Source organism: Mytilus edulis, chromosome 2 (genome assembly GCF_963676685.1).
Source record: "Mytilus edulis chromosome 2, xbMytEdul2.2, whole genome shotgun sequence".
Classification (NCBI taxonomy): domain Eukaryota; kingdom Metazoa; phylum Mollusca; class Bivalvia; order Mytilida; family Mytilidae; genus Mytilus; species Mytilus edulis.
This window is the reverse complement of record NC_092345.1, coordinates 85,370,009-85,392,500: the sequence shown is the minus strand read 5'-3', so window position 1 is coordinate 85,392,500 and position 22,492 is coordinate 85,370,009. Positions and strand designations below refer to the sequence as shown.

The 22,492-nt window shown below is 30.5% G+C and overlaps 1 protein-coding gene across 2 annotated transcripts; it reads right to left on the bottom strand.

Annotated features, from left to right (window-relative positions):
• Positions 1-261: 261 nt before the first annotated feature.
• LOC139510356 (protein FAM117B-like) lies at positions 262-20,869 on the bottom strand. 2 transcript variants are annotated; one of them, XM_071296938.1, is made up of 8 exons: positions 20,491-20,869; positions 17,267-17,412; positions 16,762-16,878; positions 11,504-11,719; positions 10,856-10,942; positions 9,998-10,283; positions 5,132-5,258; positions 262-4,603 (listed from the first exon to the last, which is right to left on the bottom strand). In XM_071296938.1, the coding sequence occupies exons 1-8, from the start codon at positions 20,693-20,695 to the stop codon at positions 4,423-4,425; spliced, it is 1,365 nt and encodes a 454-aa protein (XP_071153039.1). In that variant the 5' UTR covers positions 20,696-20,869; the 3' UTR covers positions 262-4,422. The 2 variants fall into 2 exon arrangements, with proteins under 2 accessions (XP_071153039.1, XP_071153040.1); XM_071296939.1 differs by having other exon boundaries at positions 10,895-10,942; positions 20,491-20,856.
• Positions 20,870-22,492: the final 1,623 nt, after the last annotated feature.

The following is a 22,492-nucleotide window of genomic DNA, read 5'->3' as shown; positions in this document are numbered from 1 at the left end:
TAAGTCATTGTAAAACATCATTCATCTTGTTACATTAAACTTTATTATCGGAGCCAAATATGTCCCTTACCGAAATTTCTCCTCTAGAATAAGCTCTACAAGTTTTATCGAAATCCAAGAACTAAGATTGTTTTATTTTTTTGCCAGACACATTGTATGAAGGACTGGTGGCAACTATGCAAATGTCTATATAAGAACATTATTTTTTTTAAACAATAATCAACCACAATCCTAAACACTTTATAAGATAAACAAGTCTGATTTAGAAAAGATAACAATTTATTCTTTTTCAAACAAAATATACAACATAACTATGTACAGTATCAGTCTTAACAAATCTTTAACAAATAAATAGACACAAACTATCTTTAAAGTTTATCGTACATGCTTAATGTCCTTCTCCAGGGATAATGTTATTAAAAAAAAATCCTAACCTGAAAGAAAAGAGCAATTACAATATTTAATTTCATTGACATTGTACAATAAGCATTAAGGGTAAACATCTTACAATAAGCATTTATGATAAACTATCAATTTTCAATTGAATTATCTAGTAACACAAAATCACTCTCGTATTACAACCTTTAGTATTCCATGGAAACAGATGTTTGCTTAGCACACAAATAAATGGTCATGAATACATACTTTCTGTGTTACTGGAAAATTCAACATGAAAAGTCTATATATAAATAGAAAGGCAGCTTCACATAGCACTACCAAATATCATGCCATTTTGTTATAAATAAATAGATAAATTAAATCACTAAACAGAAGAAACACATAAAAATCACCAAAGTAAAGGGCTTTCTTGCAACTTATTACATTAAAATTACATAGAACATACAGGGACAAGTTTGTAGTACTTAATATATAGAGAATAATACAAGGCAAAAATGTACCATATACTATATACATTTGGATTGCCTGAGGACTAATATTAATGGACTGTAACAGGGATACAGAAGGTTATCCAGGTATCACCATGGACTTTTCATTTATATGAACATGTTTTAAACAAAATCCAAACTTTAATTAATAAATTTTTCTTAAATAATTTAATATATAAAGGGTTATTTAATATTTGCATGCTTACTGAATAAAGACTACAGTAACTTCTTAAATTTTTATTTTTTTTTAAACTTGGATGAGTCTAACAGAGTAATTTTCAAATCTCTGTTACCTCAAGTACATTTTGAAGCTCCTTCAAAATAAAACTGACATAAAAAGCATGTATTGGCTTATATTTTAGAAGAAGCAGAAAATTTTAAAGAAAATAAAACATTATTGTTTCCAAATATATTGTCTATTACTAAAATATTTTTATTGTATTTTGATTAAAGCCATGTGAATCCTTTTGTATGCATAACAATCATAATGGCATAATTATCCAACTTTGATGATTAATAAATTTTCTACGTTTTTACAGAAGATAATAAAAAGGAAATTATAAAACCCAAGCCAATATAAATTCTCAGGCCTGCAGTCTCTTGCAAAAATTAAGGAAACAGAAACTGAAATGAAATGAAAACTTGATCTGAAAGTTCTCAGAATATATATGTATTAAAAATTCGGTAGAGATCTACATGCAATACAAAATAATTCAGACAAGTTTATTATAGTAACTTTTAAACAATTTCTTTATAGTATTTATGCAAGTGGATTACAATATAAAGTATTTTCAAACAATAACATACAAGGTTGACGATACATGGGAAAAAATATTGGTAACAGGAAAATATGTTTTTAGCAACTTGATTGACTCAAATCTCAGATAAATTTAAATAGAAACCTTCCAGTAATCCCAGGTTTTTACTGCAATTTCAACAAAACAAAATTTATTTAGTATATTAAAACAAAAACTGCAAACTTTTGTTAAAAAAAAGATTTTCTCACTAAATCACAATATATTGCAAGTACTAAATATATTACATTAGATACATGTTGTAGCAAGGTGGGAATATTTAATGAAATGAAAATGAAGAAGAGATGAATACAAAATGTAAAAATATGCTTCAAAATGCCATAGAATTTCCTGCAAGTGAGTTACTTTTTTTCTAATTCTGTCCTCTTAATTAAGACCTTTAGTTTTTGTGCATTATCATATACAAATACTCAAATATTAATAACCAACATCTACTACAACAGAGATATGTCATCACTGTTATGGCACAAGGGGATCTAAGAAAAAATAGTTACATATTGTTCATAAAAATATACAAAATGGGCGTCAGAAAAAAATATTGGATGGAAAACAGAGAGACTAGTGCAATGTACAATACTGAACTGAACACAACTAAATTTGATGAAGAAGACAAAGTCAAAACTGACGTAAGCATAGATAGTGACTCTTTTGTGTACTATCTTTCATTGTAAAGTTTGAAAAATGATTTAACAAAGCTGTTCTGTGAAATTTTACTCAATGATTGTAAAGTGAGTTTGAAAATTATAACTTATAAGCCTGATGTTCTTTTAAAGAATTTGAAATGACAAATGATTCACTTTTGGTTCTAGAGCCTTAACTAGTTCTCCAAGAATAAACTTATCAGGTAAAGAAAACTTGCCAAATATGCTTGTATCACTCAAACTTTGTTCTGATTAGAATCCATCTTAATGCCTTAATTATCATTTCATGTCCATTTATAAAGAATCAAAATTGACATCAGACGTCCCTTAAAACACTAGTAATCATCTGTAATGACAATGTCTTGTTCATCTATGAGATTCTACAGCCCTACTTGATACATGAACAAGCATGATCCCTGAAGAAACAATAATCATTTGATAAATGGCAGGAATGGAAATATAGTAACAATCTTATAGAACAAATAATACTGTTCTAAAAGACATTCACCTTAAACATTATTTATGCTGGTCAAGGTATTTAAAGACATCGCTATACAATTATAATTTCTTTTTATTGTAATACATTTAGAATAAGTGTATTGTTAGTTTTTCTGAATGTTCGATTCCATTCCCAAAAGACAAAACAAATTTTGAATTCCATTCCCAAAAACACCAAACAATTTTGAAAACAGCCATTGTTTTGGTACAACTCAATTTTATTTAAACTTGGAAGTTTGATCTTTTATATTTGAATTTTGTGAATAAGCATAAGCAATAATGTCTGTTTCCTCCAGGAATGCATATTGTAAAAAAAAGTATGTCAAAAGTCAACTAATATAGCTTGTGTATGCACCATTAATGATAACAAGTTTAGTATAAGATTTGCAAAAGATAATGTCATGGCTATCTAAACTTGATAGCTGCCTGTTAGAAATGTTTCACTTAAATCTAAATCATACATGTAAATTGTTAGGATAAGCCTTAAATAAGACAGCTGTTAGAATAGGTGTTATTATACAGTTCACTACCAGATCAACAGAAATCATTTATATTTACGGCTGTGAAGTGGGAAAAATAAATAAAGCCTATTTTAAGCAAACAAAATTTCCAGCTTAATGAATTAAAGCATTATCCATTCAGAGATGTCAGCAATACAAATAGATTATGAGTTTCTAATGTAGAAAATACACTTATTCATAATAAAGAACTAATATTTCACATGTACATTTCTATTTGTTTTTTGACTAACAGCATAGATCAAACATATCACTAGTATAAAGAGATGTATATAAAATATTTAACATAAGTGGACGGTTACAACGAGACACATTTGACTGACCTATATAATAACTTGTATGTCAAAATATTAATGATTTACAGCCATGATTCATTACGTGTACACTAAAATGTTAAATAATAACAAATATTCACATTTTTATTCATATTTCAATTAAATTATTTGATGGCAAAAATCTATATATTCTTCAATAATATAAGGAAAAACATTTATTTTATTAAAGCAGATGTGTAAAAATATTATTGCAATAAATAATGTTTTATAAAGAAATAATGAAGCTTTCTTTACTACCGTGAAAATTCTAAAAATGATCTAGTGTAATTAAATAAATTATAATACAATTGAAACCTTCTATTTCTTTTAAACTTTTCTTTATTACTTACTAACAAAAACTAGTCCTTTTTACACATGTATATGTACTTAAAATAATTTCTTACAAGTGAACAAATGGAAAATTTATGATAAAAATGCAGTCAATTAGCACTATCTATGCTTCTATTTATAATTCTATTTCAAAGAAGAAAAAAGTTATAATAAACTCCATCTTTAGATTCTTATCAAAATACACCTGAGGTTTAACAAAAGCACTTGATGGAAAATTTGTCACATGTATTCAACTTAAATTCATAAGGAAGTTTTGAACAAAACAAATCCTCCTAATTGATTTTTTTTTTGGTGAAACAAAAATCACATTAATACAATTCCTACATATGATTTATAATAAATTCATTATTCTTTTAAAATGAAGAATTGAAAGTTGAAACAGGAATTGAGCACTGATTTCATTGGCTAACAGAGGTAGACGTCTGGGTACTCTGTGTTCCCTGAGATTTTATAGTAACTTCTGGTGTGTACATCTTGCGTAATGGACAAAATGCTGAATCAACACTTGGCTTTAAAATAAATTGTGATGGCTTGATTGGACAATACAACAATGGTTCTTTAATGGTCGGATGACTTTTCCTGAAAATAAATATGATAGTTTTGTATTAGCAGAAGATATATATACACTTAGAAGTTGTCAATACTTATGTTTTGGCATTGTACAGGGTCATGCTTTTCTCAGAGTGTATTAAGTCTAAACAATTTTTTCAGATGTGTACTAGTGGTCATTTAGTCTAATTTGCTGCAATTGTCTTTAAAATCGAGTACTCTTAGATCGCTTCTTGGTGTATTTTGTCTTCTGTGTTGATGCCAATCTTTTGAGTCTAGGACTTTCCAATTGATTTTCAGTTCGTTCTTTTGAACTTTGTAAAAAGGTTTCACACCCCAAGTCTACTGATTCTGACCGAAGGTCTTATATCTTACACTTAGAATTTTGCATTTTTGTGTAGACATGCTTCTTGTAAATGATTTTTTAACAAACAATACAATAAAATCCATTAAATTGATATCAAATCAACTTAAATGTAAAAAGTTGAAGACTATATATAGTTTTGCCAATTTTTTATAATATCTGAGAATAAAACACTGTAAATGCTTGGTACTCACGTATCTTCATCAATAACTTTGACCTTTTCACAGCCATCTGGTGGTTCTCTTACAAACAAGTAGGAATTATTTGGTCCTGGACTAGATATTTTCTTTTGTAAACTATCAGGAGATTCACATCCTTCCACTGAAGAAAGAATCATAGAAAACTGACAATCAAATGTGTTATATACAGATGATTGCTATCAAGCAGAAAATCAAAACATATATTCAGAGGATGCTGTATTACTAAACATACAACTATGTGAAAAAAATATAAATAATCAAGGTCTTATAAGACTCACATGATTAGTAAAATATTATTGAACAATATAATGGCAAGAGTTGCAACTTCTTCCTGAAAATGAGATATTACAATGCTAAGTCGAAGTTCAAATGCCACTAATAAATACTACTTCTTAATAAATATATAATATATAAATCATACACATTATAGATTTGGTAAAATTTCAGTTTCTGAAGTATTTTTGTTTTTACTTGCACTTTTCCTTCATGCAGTTTTTAAATGAATGTAAGCAAATGCAAATGGAAACCCAAAATAACAAGTTATCAACATGATATGGACTTGGAGTGATGCAGGGCCTTCCAAAGTAGCTGGCGGATTTCTTCTGTTTACGGTGGCTTCAAGTGCCAGCTACTTCACTGACTAAAATATAAATTCAAAAAGAAAAAAATATCTTTTTTCAAATGTTTACAGGCAGCCAAGAGACGTTTTGTTGCAAAGTTGCGGTCACGATAAACAAGGATGAAAAGTCAGTGTTTACCTTGGGCTAAATATGGTTCACATGAATTCTGGTCATTGATTGGTTGTCTATTTAAAGTCAGAATGCATCGTTTCTTTTCAAAGATAACAAAAGAGACGTTCCCGTGGTCATTGAACAATAACAATAGAGACCTTCTGATGGTTATTAACTCGTTGCTTTTTTTTTTCTTTTAGAATGTGAAGAAAATCAGACAGGATGACAATTTTATGTTATAGAATAATACCAGTCAAATAAAAGAAAGTGTAGATCGTGTTGTTCAGCATCTGGAAAACAGTATCTTTTGAAGTTCATTTTTCAAAGCCCACGTGGTGTTCAGAGAATCAAGGTCAACCAGATGCTCCGCAGGGCGTAGCTTTATACGACCGCAGAGGTTGAACCCTGAACGGTTGGGGCAAGTATGGACACAACATTCAAGCTGGATTCAGCTCTAAATTTGGATTGTGATTAAATAGTTGACACAGCATAGGTTTCTGACACAGAATGAATGTGTTCTAATGAACTTAAAATTTTTGTTTTCTCTTAGAGCAATTCACTATGCTGTTGAATATTAATCCTCTCAAAAAAATGTTTGAAGAAATTTTCTTTTTTATTTATGAAATTTCAAATGAGAAAAATTGAACCCAATTTTTTTAATCACATCCCCCTTTCCCTTATTCCAAAACTAATCTCAATTAAAATTTCTAATGGAGTTTGCAACAATAACTACTCATTTAAATACATCATAAAATATTAAGATGTAAAAAAACTGCTTGTTATCACTGAATGGTAAAGATTATTTTAATTTATCAGTTGGTAGTAAAAAGTGAATATACATTGTATATTGTATATAACAAAGATTTTTAAAGTTGATTCTGGACAAAGAAAGATAACTCCAATTAAAAAAAAATCTTGCTATTGCACAATATTTTGCAATTAGATATTTCTTGCTTACTATTCTGGACAAAGAAAGATAACTCTAATTTAAAAAAAAATTGCTATTTCACAATATTGTGCAATTAGATATTTCTTGCCATTGCGCAATACTGTACAATTGAAAAGACTTGCTATTGCACAATACTTAATATAATAATTTTAGATCCTGATTTGGACCAACTTGAAAACTGGGCCCATAATAAAAAATCTAAGTACATTTTTGGATTCAGCATATCAAAGAACCCCAAGATTTCAATTTTTGTTAAAATCAGACTAAGTTTAATTTTGGACCCTTTGGACTTAAGTGTAGACCAATTTGAAAACAGGACCAAAAATGAAGAATCTACATACACAGTTAGATTTGGTATATCAAAGAACCCCATTTATTCAATTTTTGATGAAATCAAACAAAGTTTAATTTTGGACCCCGATTTGGACCAACTTGAAACTTGGGCCAATAATCAAGAATCTAAGTACATTTTTAGATTCAGCATATCAAAGAACCTAACTGATTCATTTTTTGTCAAAATCAAACTAAGTTTAATTTTGGACCCTTTGGACCTTAATGTAGACCAATTTGAAAACGGGACCAAAAGTTAAGAATCTACATACACAGTCATAACAGTTAGATTCGGCATATCAAAGAACCCCAATTATTCAATTTTGATGAAATCAAACAAAGTTTAATTTTGGACCCTTTGGGCCCCTTATTCTGTTGGGACCAAAACTCCCAAAATCAATACCAACCTTCCTTTTATGGTCATAAACCTTGTGTTTAAATTTCATAGATTTCTATTTACTTATACTAACGTTATGGTGCGAAAACCAAGAAAAATGCTTATTTGGGTCCCTTTTTGGCCCCTAATTCCTAAACTGTTGGGACCTAAACTTCCAAAATCAATACCAACCTTCCTTTTGTAGTCATTTACATTGTGTTTAAATTTCATTGATTTCTATTTACTTAAACTAAAGTTATTGTGTGAAAACCAAGAAAATGCTTATTTGGGCCCTTTTTTGGCCCCTAATTCCTAAACTGTTGAAACCAAAACTCCCAAAATCAATCCCAACCGTTCTTTTGTGGTCATAAACCTTGTGTCAAAATTTCATAGATTTCTATTAACTTAAACTAAAGTTATAGTGCGAAAACCAAGAAAATGCTTATTTGGGCCCTTTTTGGCCCCTAATTCCTAAAATGTTGGGACCAAAACTCCCAAAATCAATACCAACCTTCCTTTTGTGGTCATAAACCTTGTGTTAAAATTTCATAGATTTCCATTCACTTTTACTAAAGTTAGAGTGCGAAAACTAAAAGTATTCGGACGACGACGACGACGACGACGACGCAGACGACGACGCCAACGTGATAGCAATATACGAAGAAAATTTTTTCAAATTTTGCGGTCGTATAAAAACGAAAGTAGAATATTGTCGACGACCACAAATAAATATCATTTTCAAATGATTTATGTATCCAACTTATTGAACAGTTTACAAAAAAAAGAGAAAATCAGAGGATATATCAATTTTCTGTCAATGCTTGAGAAATAATATTGTATGATTAAAATATGTGTGACAGTCTTTGGAGAAAAAAAGGGGGTCATTTGTTTACAAATGCACATAGTTATGCAAAATAAATCGAACAAGATTTCTAACAAATCGGATTATTCTATAAATAAAACTCCTTTAAAAGCAAATGAAGTTTAAGCATAAGGTAAAGAAAATAAAAAACAAACCATTACATTAAAAATAAAAAATAAATTCTAAATGAGATTTTTTTTTCTTTAATTTTATACATAAACAAGAGGCTGTCACAACAACAGCAAACCGGATTTATTAATATTTATTTGTGTCCTGGCAATATCACAAGAACCATTACTGATGAATGGTGAAAGTGAAAATCGTCAATATCAAATTTGACCTCCATTTTGTCATCAGTATCAACATCTTAAAATTTGAAAAGCTTAGATTGTATGGTTCATGAGTAAATGCAACAACGTGAATGGAAACGCCATTTCACAATCTTTCAAGAACCACAACTCCTGAATGGTAAAAGTCAAAATCATCATTATTGAACTTGACTTCTAATTTGCCATCAGTAACAACATATAAAAATTTCAAAAGCTTTGGTTGAATGGTTCATGAGAAAATGCACGGACACGACTGGAAACACCATTTTTCAATCTTTCAAGAACCATAACTCCTGAACGGTAAAAGTCAAAATCGTCATTATTGAACTTGACTTCTATTTTGTCATCAGTAACAACATATTAAAATTTGGGAAGCTTTGGTAAAACAGTTCATACGTAAATGCATGGACACGACTGGAAACACCATTTTTCAATCTTTCAAGAACCATAACTCCTGAACGGTTAAAGTCAAAATCGTCATTATTGAACTTGACATCCATTTTGTCATCAGTAACAACATATTAAAATTTGGGAAGCTTAGGTAGAACAGTTCATGCGTAAATGCACGGACACGACTGGAAACTCCATTTTTCAATCTTTCAAGAACCATAACTCCTGAACGGTAAAAGTCAAAATCGCCATTATTGAACTTGACCTCCATTTTGTCATCAGTAACAACATATTAAAATTTGAGAAGCTTAGGTAGAACAGTTCATGCGTAAATGCACGAAAACGACTGGAAACTCCATTTTTCAATCTTTCAAGAACCATAACTCCTGAACGGTAAAAGTCAAAATCGCCATTATTGAACTTGACCTTCATTTAGTTGTCAGTAACAACATATTAAAATTTTAAAAGCTTTGGTTGAACGGTTCATGAGTTAATGCACGGACAACATTTGATTGCCGCCCGCCCGCCCGACCGACCGCCCGCCGTACATCCCCAAATCAATAACCGACATTTTTGTCACAAAAATCCGGTTAAAAATGGTTATTTGAAAGATGAAATAAGGTGCCAGGAGATTGTGAGAATGCGTGATTTTGCACGATTTATGCCAGAGCTTCTAAGGGCCGCTCAACCTACTTAAGCACCAAGCTTGCAGCTTGGTGGGTGTCCAGCTTCACCGAACGCATGTTACAGCCACCTATTATTGTAATTTAGCCTACTACTTCAATTTCAAGGGAAAGACCTGGTGATGATGAAATCAACAATATCTTGCCTCTTTGGACAAGCAAGATAATATAATCAATTAATATATAAAAAAAACTTTATGCAATAATTACCCTTTTCCATTTCTCTTGGTGAATATTCACTGGATGGGCGTCTAGGTGAAGAATCACTAGATGGACGCCTTGGTGAAGATTCACTAGATGGACGGGATGAATCCATATGACCTGGAATTATTGGAATGGCCGGACTAACTGAATGAGATCTACTACCAGAACTGTTGTCGCTGAGATTTCCTGTGCCTGGTGTCTGGGTATCTATACTTCTGGTACTACTACCTCTGTTAACAAGTTCAGGACAGGGAGCTTTATGTCCATCAGGAATATCATATGCATACTGTGACTGTATAAATTACAAAAATAAATGTTTAATTGTACTTTCTTTGTCAATGTACAAAGTAAAATCTGCTGGCAGTATAAGTATTATGTGTTTAAGCATATTTGTCTTGAAAATTATCACTGTAACTTATTCAAAGATTTAAAAAGACAATCAACTTAAAATCTCAGATCAAAACAAATATATTCAAAAATCTTATGCAGAGTTAATTCTCAATGAAATACTTGAAATGACCTTAAGATAAAGGTATTTATAAATATGTGTACATGTGTACTTGTTCAAACATATATCTACACTTTCAACTAAAATTCAAGTAACATTCTTGCCAACAACAAATGAGTGTACATGATATGAAAATAATGTATGTGAGTAAAACATATGCATGTGAAAATCAAACAAACCTTCACCACATTTCTGCTAATGAATGAAATATTTGTGTTTACAGCTTTTAAAGGAGCATGAAATCAATGATGAAATGACTTGAGTAAGGAAATATTTGTAAAATCAATATTGTATCCTGCTGTAAACACAATAAGTGGATTGATGATGCAGATGATTCGTGATGATGATTTGCCTACCAGTATAGATATCAAATTCAATGTATCAGGGGAGCATACCCTGTCCAATTCTTCTTCTCTGCTGTGAAGTACTAGCTTCTCTATCTCCTGTAATATATAAAATAATGATTAAAATTACCCATGCTAATTCTTTTTTAATTTGCTTATTCATTTATTGCGAAGTCCATGTTTTGGTAAGAAAAATCCTCTATAATTCAGATCAAATGTGTAAGGAAAGTGCTTGAGGGTAATGAGTGCATACATTTGTTTAGTGGAAAGTTAAAATAAAACATTACATTGCATTAATCATTGGCAGCCAATTAAAGATACCTTGCTTTGTTCATAGTTGTAGTCGGTTCATAGAAATATTCATTGTTACCCTCCAACTTTAAATTACCAATCAATACACATCCAATAGATTAAGTGTAAAGTCGTCCTAAATAGTATAGGAAATATGACCTTGTGCACTGCCAAAACATAAGTATTGACAGGATGTAGAACACAGCATTTCAGAGTTTTGATTGCATGCATTATATGTTTGCCTCCTGTTGATGAATCTATGCCATGTTTACTTTAATTATATTCAGTACATGTAGTCAAGTGTAATGTTTTGTATGGCCTGATATCATAATCAATGAGGTATCTATCCAATGTTATGTCAAAACTCACTGTATTCAATCCTTCTACACTGTTACGTTGATATCTAGACAGATTACTAGACTTAGGAATGTGATTAGGAATGCCCTGTGGTTTAGATGCCCTCTGTAAGCCCTGCAAGGCTGCTGGAGCTGTTGATGATAATGCCTGATGATTTCCTGGGACTGGACTTTGTTTTCCATTCTGTCTACTTCCTTCTTTAGTCTTTTGTAACCTATGCTTAATATACTGTAAAGAAATCAGAATACATAAATGTAGACAATATTAATAGTATTATACATTTTTTTACAAACAAACAAAAAAATTTAAATCAGTTAGAAACTTCCTCTGATGTGATATTTTGGTTTCATATAATGAGTGAAAATTGGATATTGCTTGATATCAATTTGAGTTGACTAGAATTTTATAGAACATGTTTCATACTCTGAGTTGCAATCTTTATGGGTTTGAAGTAGAAGTAACACAAAATGTGACATAAGTAGTTGGAACAAATCGGCAAGGTTTAAATCAATATTGATAGATGTGGATATAACCTCCTTCAACCACAATATCGATCTATAATAACTAGTAAGAAAATCATGGAAGTCCATTTTCACTCCAAAGTGCATCACAGACAAGACAGGTAAAGATCTGGTTTATGGCTCAAAAGATATAAACCAATACTGAAATTTTCCCTAATTTCAAAATTTTGATTGAAGGGACATGACTTCTTTGAACATTTGTTTACATCCAGGCCAATAAATATGTTTGTTACCTCCCCCCCCCCCCCCCCCCCCAACAACAACAACAACAACAACAACAATTTGTTTTTATTCCTGAATAATTTTTTGGAAAAGGATTGATAACCTAAATTAAAGGGATAATTCACGATTTTTCTCTTTTCATCTTATCATGTTCATAATACCATAAAAAACATATTCACCAAGTTTTATTTTGATATGAAAAGTAATAAAGAAGAAAATTGGTAATTATTAATTTTATTTCTTCAAACTTCTGACTTATGTGATGTAGTTTAAGTCTTTTTGCATGCCGGGAGTGAAATTAATCTCATTTAAGTCTTGTTCGTTAACCATCTAATAACGCTATTAAAGCGCATCGACGACTTTTGGTGTAGCTATTAACAAACGAAAAATAAGTGATAGCCATGCAACTTTTAAAATTAGATTGTATGATTCATGTGTGTTTTTTTTTATACCAATTTTAGTAATTAAAGTAAATAATGGAACATTTTTATGATTTTTTTCTACAAATACTTTAAACAAACATATGAAACTGACATGATCGATAGTGTTTTAAAAGATACATGTTTGTATTCTGACCTTTTTGCTTCATTCCAGCAAACATTTTCACTTCCTTGGAAATAAAATGTGTATTGTTTTGTGACACTTAGTGAATGTTGAATGCGTAGTTAAACTCAAGGTAATTAAAAGATTAGCATTATGTAATTCTAATCTTTTGATCTTCATGCAGTGAAAGCTAGGTGCACAGGTTCATTATTTCAGGTGTGAACAACATTTCGTATGAATGATAAGCGGGAGTCAGTAATAGTTTTAGACACAGAAATGTAAGAAAAGGATTAAAATTAATTTACGGGAGTAATAAGGTCGCACAATAACTGGATAGCCGTTTTATATTTTTATTTTTTATATTTTGCATAAGCTCACTTTTAAATGAATTATGACTTCTGATTACTTTTGTAACGATAAAATACTGAATTATTTAAATTGAATAAATTTACAGATAAAAATAGCATTCTAAACACGAGTGTATGAACTGAAAATTGTACTATTTTAAATTAAAATCGGCAACCTTTAATATTTCAAACAGATCATTAACAATTGCAATTATATAATTTAGTCCATCCAAAGCGATCTTTATTTACCTATTTAGGAATTAATGTTCTCATCAAAATATTTTAAATCTCACAACGCATGAATACTTCAGCTATTTGAAAAAAAGATTCACAGGAAATTTAAGGATCTTCTTGGAATGGAATCGAAAAATTAGGAACAGATATTCTTTTCAAAACGAGTGTGAAAAACATCAACCATAATTTATTCATAATCGGGAATGTCCTTATTAAAATAGTCTTCGTCTCACAACGTATAATACAAAATAAAGCTATTCTACCAACGAAGTTTAAAAAAAAAAGACTGCGAATTTAATGTCATCTTTCCCTATTTTTGTATGTAATTATAAGTCTGTTTTAACTGACAAAAATACCCCTAAAGCGGACAAGCAGTTTATTCTTTACATTGCTGTCCTTGAATATCAAGAAAGAAACTAAATCCTAAACTTGATTTGAAACTTTGATCCTCAATAGTTTTCCTGGAAAATATTCACATCCCTTGGGGATTATTAGTGTACGTCCAGTTGCATATATATTACATGCATGTCGGAACAATTGTCGTGATAACAAATTTCTTCCTTTATTTGAGAACAATCTAATTGATATATATTTCTGTGATTTTACTATGTCCATAACTTCGATGAACCATAGCAAGTTATATATCGACCTGTATTTAAATCAAATTGGTTCTCTTCTTCTTCTTCTCCTTCTTTTGGTATACAATAGTTTATCGACATTCGATGATTACATACTGTTGCCATACGTGGATTAGTCTATGTACAAAACTTTTACCCCAATTTACACAAAATGTATGTTTCTTTCTTATGTTCAATGAATAAATGTATATATTTTAAATTGCGCTATAGTTCCATAACTTTCTACCCAGTCGTATAAACGAATCGTCGACAAGTGCGGACACTTTTTTAAATCAATATTTCTGGTATGTTCCAATCTGTCTTTCACTATTGACAACGAGTATATATTACATTTTCCCAAATTTACCCTTGGAAAAAATATGTAAATAGATTTTTATTTCAGCAAATCTTATTTTTTGGTATTTTTATAAATAATATTCTTTACACCAGAAATGTTGTTTATAAACAAGCGTATGAGTTTAGTAATGACAAGTAAGACAGAGATGTATATTATACAATATACACCTGATAGTTCAAAATGGAAAGTTATAAGTTATCGGCCGTGTACACTGATCAATACCTTCAGAAGTGAAACGATGCATGAACTTGCAAGCCCCGACAGGAAATAGCTTGAATACCTGAACGTGTCACCTCAGACCACTCACAATACCTTTAGGAGTAATACCTTTAGCCATGCTGGTGATCGGATGAGGGAAGATCACAATTTATTTGAATAAAGTTTATTAATAAATGCCTTAAGAATGAAGCCCCTGTATATCTCACTGAAAAGTTTAAAGAAATGTCAGAAATAAGCCTATATTGTTTGAGAAATGCCTCTTGCAAAAATTTACAAGTTCCAAAAGCCAAAACAGAGCTTTATAAGAAATCTTTTTTTATATTCAGGATCTATTTTATGGAATAACTTTTCAATATCCCTGAAAAAATCAACCTCAAGTACAAGCTCATTCAAAAAAGATTTAAAAAATTACTTGATGGAACATTAAAGTCATAAGAAACCTCAAATCAAAAAAAATAATTCATACGTTTTTTTATAACTCAATGGATAGTTTTCATTGTAAAACTTGTGTACATATACTTTTTTCTGAAGAAAATTCTTTAATTTATCATATTTAGAAGAAGTTTACTTTATTCTAATTGCTTCCTTCCAGCAATTCCTCCCGACATATTTTCCATATGCAAAGTGACCTCAGTGTGACCCATCTCGTAAAAATCCAGTGATCACAATACGCATGGATGTCCTTAAAATAAACTATTATCTGAATTTACATTTTAAACACGTGCTCAATTTCCATGCTTTTTTGTTGATTTTTTGTCAATTGTTAACAAACAGGTGACAATCGTTAAACTTCGGCTTCAAAACACGAACTTTAATTACCTGCCATATTTTCACAACAACACTGACCGATTGAAAAAAATATAACGATTATACGAAATTTACATGAAAAAAATGATAAATTCGTGCACAGAAGACTAAGTTTATGATGTTTGTATGCATTGGTTCAAGAATTGGAAGAACATTATTTTTCACAGGTCACTCTTTTCTTATGACTTTAAGAAGCTGTGTGTTTTTTATATGCATAATAATTTTCACACACTTACCCAAACTTATGATATTGTTGATGCCAATACTATACATGTCATATATGAATTTGTAACTTTTACCTGTTTTGAAAATTGTATATTTCATAACAATATTTTATTTCATTATTCATGTATGTGTGTCTGTTTGATATTTTGTAATTGTTTGTTATATTTCATTGTATTTCATGAGAGCCTCAGGGAAGATTAGCTTTACAGCTAACTGTGTAACCCTCTTTAAATAAAGAATTATTATTATAATTATTATTACTTTAAAGAATTATGAACAAATTAGATTTTCGAAAACAATTTTCACGGAACACTTATTTATGATTTGAACTTTGACTTTTTAACTAATTCCAATATTAACAGTTTAAAAATAACAGACCATGGTTATTTAAAAAATAAGAATATTTTCCGTATCAAGTTAGTTAGTCGGATAAAACAACTGTACGATTGACAAGATATCGACACGCAATTACAACTACATCGGTTACTGTAGTTTTGTTCCTTTGTGGTTTATAGACATATCGTTGTTATTAATCAGGACAGAAGACAAAATGGCTGAACGCAGAAAATTGATACTCTAAATTTAAAATCGATGGTGATCTCTTATCTAGCGGAATAAAACTTTAATATCTATGAATTTGAGCAATTTTATACAGATTGGACATGATATCAATTTTTGATTTTTTTGCGAATTTTCCCTTTAATACACTCAAACTGAGCACAAACAACTGATAATATAAGTGGCCTCAACTAGACAGGTCAAACTATCCATCTTGTCCATGTGAACATGCTATGAAATCCATTTGAAAAAAAAGACCTACCTGCCTGGTTTGTTTAAAAAGGGTAGACATTGAAGGGGAGGGGAAACAGATATTCTTTTAAATGGAAAATCGTATACTTATCTTAGGCATACAAATATAATATATGTGTTTCAGATAACAATTTTAACAAGTAAAAAAATAAAAAGTGGAAGGTTGGCAAATAGTCTTATTTTCAAAAAGGTTTTAATAACTGGTTTCAAAAGGGGAAACAAAGAGTTAAATAATGCTAGGTAAAAATGCTAAAAACAATATAGGCCAGGTGCACATGCTCAAATTAGGATATTTAAGGTTCTGAGAAATACAGGTATAGTTTTAGGCCCTACTGTGTTTCTTGTGAACATGTTCTAAAATATTTACATGGATATTTTTAGCATTGGCAACATGATCTCCTTGTCCAAACGATGCAGATCGTCCATGGCTTTTCTTTTTCTTCTTTGTTTTCTGTTGACTGTTTATTTCCCAATCGTCAGGTGTCTGTAAAAAACAATTATTATCTATCTTAATATTTATGTGTCTAATGTGACAGTGAACTAGTAATATTTGTAATAGTGATTTTGTCAAATCCCTGAAATTTCAAGTTTTTTAAACCAAATTAGGGATGTATAATAATTAATCAATTATGAAATCAGCAGTTTTTTAACCCCTAAATTAAAATTGCTAGTAAAAATGTGTCACAGTAATAGATTCAAAACTTCAAATTTTTGGCTATTTTGAAATGACATGAACAAACTTAATGATGACTTGCAATTGGCACATTATCAAAATCACCAAGAAACATCATCATTGATCATATATTATACAAAAGTAATATAACATCAACAACTTAACTGAACTATTATGACAGTATATTGTTTTTTAGTACCTGGGTAGTCTGATCCACCATAAAATGTGATAAAACTTCTGGAGTTGGCCATTTACCACTTAGATATGAATTGTAAATAGCTTCCAATGATCCTGCTCTTCTTAATGATGGGCTTCCATTACTTCTCACTGCACGGGGTTTCTCTACTACAATTATATGAATGTGGATAGAGTTTAAAATCACAATTAATACTTTGTACAAAATTGACTAATGACTTTGACCTTATTTTCATAAGTCAATGATAATTCATGGTCTTGTCAGTAAATGAGATACTTTAAGCAGTAGCTACAGGTAAACCTTATATTATTGATGAAATGATTGCAAGGTGTATCTATCAGTCATACAGGATTCATCTGACCTTGGCCTCATTTTCATGGATCATTTGATTTAGTTTTCTTATCATGTACATGAAGCAAGAAGGCAACTAAAGGTAAATTAGGTGAATGGAATTATTGTAAGATTATCAAGACTGTCTGGTAGGGGTCATTTGACTTTGGCCTTATTACTTTAAATTATTTAGGTATGATTAAAAAAAAAAAGAAGGCGAGACATTTCTGCTTGTTCACTCTTATGGTATATAACAATGGGAATTATTTTTTTCTAGTTTAAAAATAATACTAAATATGGAATGTCATAATGTGTCCATGCATATGGGACACAGATGATACCACAACTTGCATATACATTGTAACACTATAAAGGGACATAACTCAACTGTAAAAGTGACGCTACCCAAATATGTACTTCATCTGTGTTTCATGGTAATACATTTTAAGCATTGTGTACCATTTATATGTTTCATAACATTAAGTTGAGACAAACTTGATATGATGAAGACATAATCTTTCAATCAGTTTAATTGAGGTCTGGGGCTGGCATGTCAGTTAACTGCTAGTAGTCTGTTGTTATTTATGTATTATTGTCATTTTATTTATTTTCTTTTGTTAAATCTTTTGACATCGGACTCGGACTTCTCTTGAACTGAATTTTTATGGCGTATTGTTATGCGTTTACTTTTCTACATTGGCTAGAGGTATAGGGGGAGAGTTGAGATCTCATAAACATGTTTCACCCGGCCGCAATTTTGCGCCTGTCCAAAGTCAGGAGCCTTTGGCCTTTGTTAGTCTTGTATGATTTTTAACTTTAGTTTCTTGTGTATAAATCGGAGTTTAGTATGACGTCCATTATCACTGTACTAGTTGTATCGGATCAATAAACATTATAACTTTGATTGATAATTAATTTTGGATTGTATGGTGATTATTTTAATCTGATAATGTTTCCGATATTAGTATTGATTTTATGACGGATTTATCCTGAATTGTTGATGTGATAAAGTACAGTATACGTTAAAGAAGTGGTACTTCAAATTATGGAGGTATTATCATGAGTAGAAAAGTACTGTATACAGACTCGTTTCTTTCCCCTTTCTCGATTAACACTGAAATGGTTTTTGAACTTGTTGTTCATTCTTGAAAACCAACAAGTTAATAGCAAATGATTGCTTTGATATAGGCTGTCAATGCGTAAGTGACATGCACATTATTATTTAACAAATGTTTGAACTGCTTATTGTGTCTAATTAACAGTTATCAATCATATATCAAACTTGTGACTTGTGTGTTAGTTGAATATTGTCATATTGTGTATTTTTAGGTTGAAACATCATTAACCATAAAAAGTTACAGCCTTTGACAAATTATCTTCATACACTAGTATACATATTTTTTAGGGGCCAGCTTAAGGACACTTACGGGTGCGGGAATTCTCACTTCATTGAAGACCCATTGGTGGCCTTCGGCTGTTGTCTGCTCTATGGTCGGGTTGATGTCGCTTTGACACGTTCCCCATTTCCTTATTCAGTTTTATTTAAGTTAGAAAAACGAAAACTGTAAAAGTGACGCCACCAAAACTTGAAGTTGATCTGTGTTTTGTGGTAAAAAGCATTGTGTATAACTTTCATAACATTTCATTGAGGCAAACTTGAGAAAACAAAAACTTCTGCAATTTTTCTATTTGTTAAGGGAATAACTCTTGCACGGTAATGATGCCACAAAAATTCAAACATGTTTTGTAGTAAAATATGCGTTTGGTGAGTTAACAACGGTGAAAGGAAAGGAAAAACTTATTCAACACAAAAGAGAGCCAGTCATTCCAGTGTGGGGTGAAAGAGAATGGGAGCAATAATGATTTTTGGCACCTAGAGCCTCCCCTATATATTTTTGTAAATTTTTTAAATGAAATATTTTTTTGGTGTTTAAATGATTAGTTTAATAATTAATTTATTTAAGATTACCGTTTATTGTTATAAATTTATAAAGTAATTTGGTATTATTGTTATGTGTTGGTGTAAAGTAAAATACAAGCAGTTAGCTTGGTAGCAGTAAAACAATGAAAAGGGGAGGACTGTTATCGGGACTCCTGGATTGGGTGTGTTTAAGCTCAGGATTTCTGGATTGATCCTCTCGGGATCCGGGAATTCTTTTTTCCAATTTCAGGATGTCTCAATTTAATTTTTTTTTAATTTGGGACCATAGGATTTCATGTTTTTAAGCCCAGGATTTCAGGACCAGGACCTCTCCGACCCCTATCAATGAAGATTTATATTAAAAAATGGAAGATAAATCATTTCACAGCTTGTGACAAATTTGATAGCCATTTGCAGTCTTCTGTCTCTTTTACTGTCAACGTATAATTGTTCCGCCTCACATAAGTTCTACTAGAAACTTTATTATAAACAATGTCATCACGGACATGTCAATAATCATAATTCATTTATCCAATTTAAAATAATTCACTAAAGCAAATCTGTTTAAATCTTTAAAATGTCACTTTATTTCAAAACAACAAAAAAACTTTATTTTTTATTTTCATAGCAATCATTAACTGCTGCATGATTAAAACTTATTCAACACAAAACCTTTATAATTGGGTGGGAGCGCCTGGGGTGCAAATGTGAAGGGGGTGAATGAGAATGGGAGCGCATGGATTCCAATCCCCTCAACCCCCCCCCCCCCCCCCATTTTCCAAACTCAAAGGAATACCAAATGGTTATCCAATCTCTTACACTGGTAATTGAAATTGTTTGAACTATCTTTTTTTTTTTTAAAGAAGACCGGTATAATAAATTTTTAAATCTAAATAAAATAGTACAACTATTAATTTTGGCAAGGTGCCAGTTTTCAAGACGCTATAGAACCTTTGCCGGCTTACAATACCCTCACCTTTAAAACTAGGCGATATAGGCGACTTTCGTTCTGGTGAATTCCGATGACCAATTGCAATCGGTGTTGGCGAACAAACTGGACTTTTTCTTGTAGGACTGCCTTTCAACGAGAACGGCTTCACTGCTTTCATAGGTCTCATCATGGATGGCATCGCAGAGGGTGACAAATTTAGCCGTCCTCTCTGAGAACCTTGTGATGACATTTCTCAATGAAATTCACGCTCAAATATTCTCAAATAAATTGTCTTACAATAACTCAAAATGCACCTTTGCATTAATTGTCAAACAGTAGGAATTTTACATAATTTTACAAGCGTTCGGTTGTGTATTATCGGTGTCCTCAAGAATGTGTGTCGTATCTCACGTGACTTGCTATTAGACATTTCATTGGATAATTACACCTGAGTGGTCCTGTTAGAATACAATTTATTCATTAGTTCTTTGTATTTGAGAAAACTCTACTGTAGATTTTCATATCTCAGGACATTAAAAAGAAGAAAACATAAGCATTCGTTTTCTTAGCTGAAAAAACAATCTGATCACTGGACAAAGGAAATTTGTTTAGTTTACGGTTATCTACCCTTTCATGACAACCCTTTTAACAACCTATTGTAAACATCCGGTCCACGTGTTGTAATGTCAAAACAAAATTTTAACGGTTAGGGCCTTTCTCTTCTCAAGCTTTCTATACCAATCAACCCTCCCATATTTTTGTCCCATCGGATGTATACTATAATGTAGCCCATGACATCCTTGGGCAAAGGCGACAATTATACCAGAGACATAATATGTATTATATTTCTGATTATTCCAAATAGAATAGTCGAATCACACAGGCACTTCCCAGCTAACACATAATATTTTCATGATATTATTGACTGGTTATATATATGTTTTTCAAAAATATTTACCAAAAATATTTTAAAGACATTTTTTTTACATCAGAAATTATGTATTAATGATATTTTAACAATAATATTGCGTCCCAATGTTTGATTGCTAATATAAACACATTTTTTGTAAATATTTTTAAATTTTATTTCTTAATGAATAATAAATATTCTTTGCTGATGTTTTTAAAACGTTAAATAGACAGTTTTATAAATGAGAACAATTGTATGTCGAGGAGATATTTCTTTGCAATATTCAATCAATATCTGATGGACATTTTTATATAACATTTAATATATATATTTTTTAGATGTGTAAAAGAAATGTTTATAAAACATTTTTGATTTACATCTATGTAAAGCATAGGTTTGATGTATAATAAAATATCTTTTTGATGTAACATCAATATACTTTTCTTGTCCTAATCAAAAATATAAAAATGGTAATATCTAATGAATATTTCAATAACATCATAACAATATATTTTTTCGATTTTATTTAGAAAATATTAGTTAAAGACTGTTTCATAATAGTTTTAAGATAATATGTTTAATAGATATTTGTAAGATGTATGCTAGAAATGTTCTCCAAATGTTTGTCAGTGATATTTGAGTGAAGCACATGTTTGATATGTAAAAAGAAATATTTTATAAACATTTTTACATAATATTTTTAATTGATATTTGTAAGATGTACGACAAATGTTTTTCTTATGTTTGTTAGTGATATTTGTGTGAAGTCCATGATGTTTGATATGAAAAAGAAAATATTTTTTATATAATTTTTTAATCAGATTAACATGAATGTCTTCTCATTTTTGATAGAAAAGTCTTAACAATTCTAATCTAACTTAAATGAAAATTCAAATCAAGTCAAAAGAAAAATTATCTAGCGAATAACGATTGTGTTCTAAGAGCATTGAGGACCCAGTAAAAATCAAAATGATAAAGTCATACCAAATAGGACTACGATAATCTGTGCCTAGAACTAGAAAATTCTTTGTATTTTGCCTAATTCAAAGTTTTTTAAACAGTGTTTATAAAAAAAATATCATTGATATTTCATGCCAATAAAGAAATATAAGCCAACATTGTGCCAACAATATGCCA

Bases quoted from the DNA above. Each gene is read 5' to 3' on its own strand.
- LOC139510356 (XM_071296938.1), bottom strand. From the start codon at position 20,695: ATGTCATCACAAGGTTCTCAGAGAGGACGGCTAAATTTGTCACCCTCT. The intron at 11,720-16,761 runs GTAAATATTTTA...ATTTCTTTACAG, and splicing joins CCAATGCTAAAAATATCCAT to TATATTAAGCATAGGTTACA. The intron at 10,943-11,503 runs GTGAGTTTTGAC...TATATATTACAG, and splicing joins GTGTAGAAGGATTGAATACA to GAGATAGAGAAGCTAGTACT.